The sequence below is a fragment of the Sphaeroforma arctica genome (genome assembly GCF_001186125.1).
Source record: "Sphaeroforma arctica JP610 unplaced genomic scaffold supercont1.3386, whole genome shotgun sequence".
NCBI classification, from domain to species: domain Eukaryota; class Ichthyosporea; order Ichthyophonida; genus Sphaeroforma; species Sphaeroforma arctica.
In genome coordinates, this window is record NW_014037172.1 from 1,396 (window position 1) to 3,293 (window position 1,898).

A 1,898-nucleotide genomic window follows, 5' to 3' on the forward strand; every position below is an offset into this window, starting at 1 on the left:
GGAACTTAAGTTTCCTAAATGTACTCTTAATAGTACGAGGAACTTAAGTTTCCTAAAATGGGTTTTACTGGTTTTATCAATTAAACCTTTTCCATTTAACATATCAGATATTTGGATGAGGCCATTAAAAGGCCTCAGTAAAATACCAAACATAAAAGAGTTGGTCTAGTTCTATTAATAGAGCACTATTTACTTTCCAATTTTATTTATAAGTGAATACTTCGGTAGCGAGATGGCTCAACCGAATATAGGTTTCTAGGGACTATTAACGTTACCTAGTTGATCCTCTGATAAGCCAACCAGATGTGCCAGTCTGATGAAGGCTAAGTCGGTAATTCTTGATAGTGGCAAATTATTGGTTAAGACAATAACTGAAGACGTCAAGAGTATTTTTATTTATATTTATTTTATCTAAAGATAGGATTTTATGAGTCTATCGGATTCGCCCCAGAATAGAGCGACAACGAAACACTAAATAAAATCCCTTCGGCGGAGACAGTACTGAGAGGATTATATATAGGCAATGTCTCAGCCTCACAATCCCTCAGAGTATTGCTGTTTTCACGAGGCAAACCTAACTTTATTAAACGTCTCATTTCGTTTATTTATATCGATATTTACACGATATATAGAATGTACCTATGCATTTATTTATTCTAAGGCATTAGTATCGCCTTTATTGGACCGAATCTTACAGTCTGAGGCGTTGGTGCCAAGTAACACGTGCATGGTCTGGTTTAGGTAAGAGGTCAAATAGGTTGACTAAGTAGATGTGATCCGTGTTCGCCTCTATGTGTATGAATTTGCGATCGGGTCGTATGATGGTAAGGCTGGTCTTGATGAATATGAATATGTAGCCGCTGTATGTTAGCAGACGAACACTTAGTAGTGGTAGTGTAAATTGTTCGTCTAATAGTGCGACACCAAGGTTGTATAGATTTGCTGTGTACTTTGACATAAATGTAGCACCGTAGGTGGCGCATACTGTGATATTTGTGTTGAGTGCTGATATGATGTGAAGTGCGTGTGTATGGATGTCGGGTGAGAGTATATGTTTGGTTACGCAAGAGTTTACGGCAAGTAGGAATTCTGGTTGTGTTTGTGTTGATGTTGCAGTGCATGGATCGTGTTCTGTTGTGACGTTTGCAGCGTATGTTGGTGTGGCATCAGTGAGTCAAAAGTAATGGTCATAGTCCGGTGTTGGGAATGGTAGAAGAGTGTGGTTATTGGGTGCTTGGGCAGGGGCGTGGTAGGCGGGAGGGTGGGGGCGGTGGGAGGAAGGGTGGCTGTGGTGAGGGAGGGTGGGAGAGTGTCCGTATGTGTGTGTGGAGTTCGCGCTTGTCATTCAAGAGTCTTGACGGCTTTAGTTTTCGTGTAATTTTTGTAGGAGATCGTATACAACGTCTGGTGTGATGGCCGAGTTGGCGTATGATTGGGTGTTCCTACCGTTGTTCGGCACGTTTCTGTATCGGTTGTCTGAACGGTTGTAGGGTCGGTTGGGCTATCAGTAGTCATGATTGTTGTTGTATCTACGCTGATGTTTGGGCTTACGTTGTTCTTGGGCACGGTGGCCGATGTTGTCACAATTGTAACAGCGAAGGTTTGTGACTGCCGCAAATGCTGGGGTAGTCGTCATTGTTGGCGTTGAAATTATTTTGGCGTCGATCTCTGCTGCAACTCGTTTTGTGTATTGTATTGATTCCGAGAAATTTCCTACGAGGGCGTTGTTAGTCATCAGATTGGAGGTAATATGCAAGTATTTCTTATACATTGCAGTGTTGAGAATGTACCGTTTCTCACTGTCACTTAGTTGTAGGTGTATTTTATTGCGGTCTGAAGACTTGCTGCTAGTCTCATCAAGAATATGTCCATGGTTTTATCGTCCTTCTGGCGGAGGT

General features: G+C 42.0%; 1 protein-coding gene across 1 annotated transcript; it reads right to left on the bottom strand.

The window, feature by feature from the left end:
- Nucleotides 1–1,071: 1,071 nt before the first annotated feature.
- On the bottom strand, nt 1,072–1,286 carry SARC_13520 (hypothetical protein; the record flags this gene model as incomplete). Its single annotated transcript, XM_014292348.1, has 1 exon — nt 1,072–1,286. A coding segment is annotated over one exon (215 nt), but the record flags the coding sequence as incomplete, so codon positions are not given.
- Between the last annotated feature and the right edge of the window lie 612 nt (nt 1,287–1,898).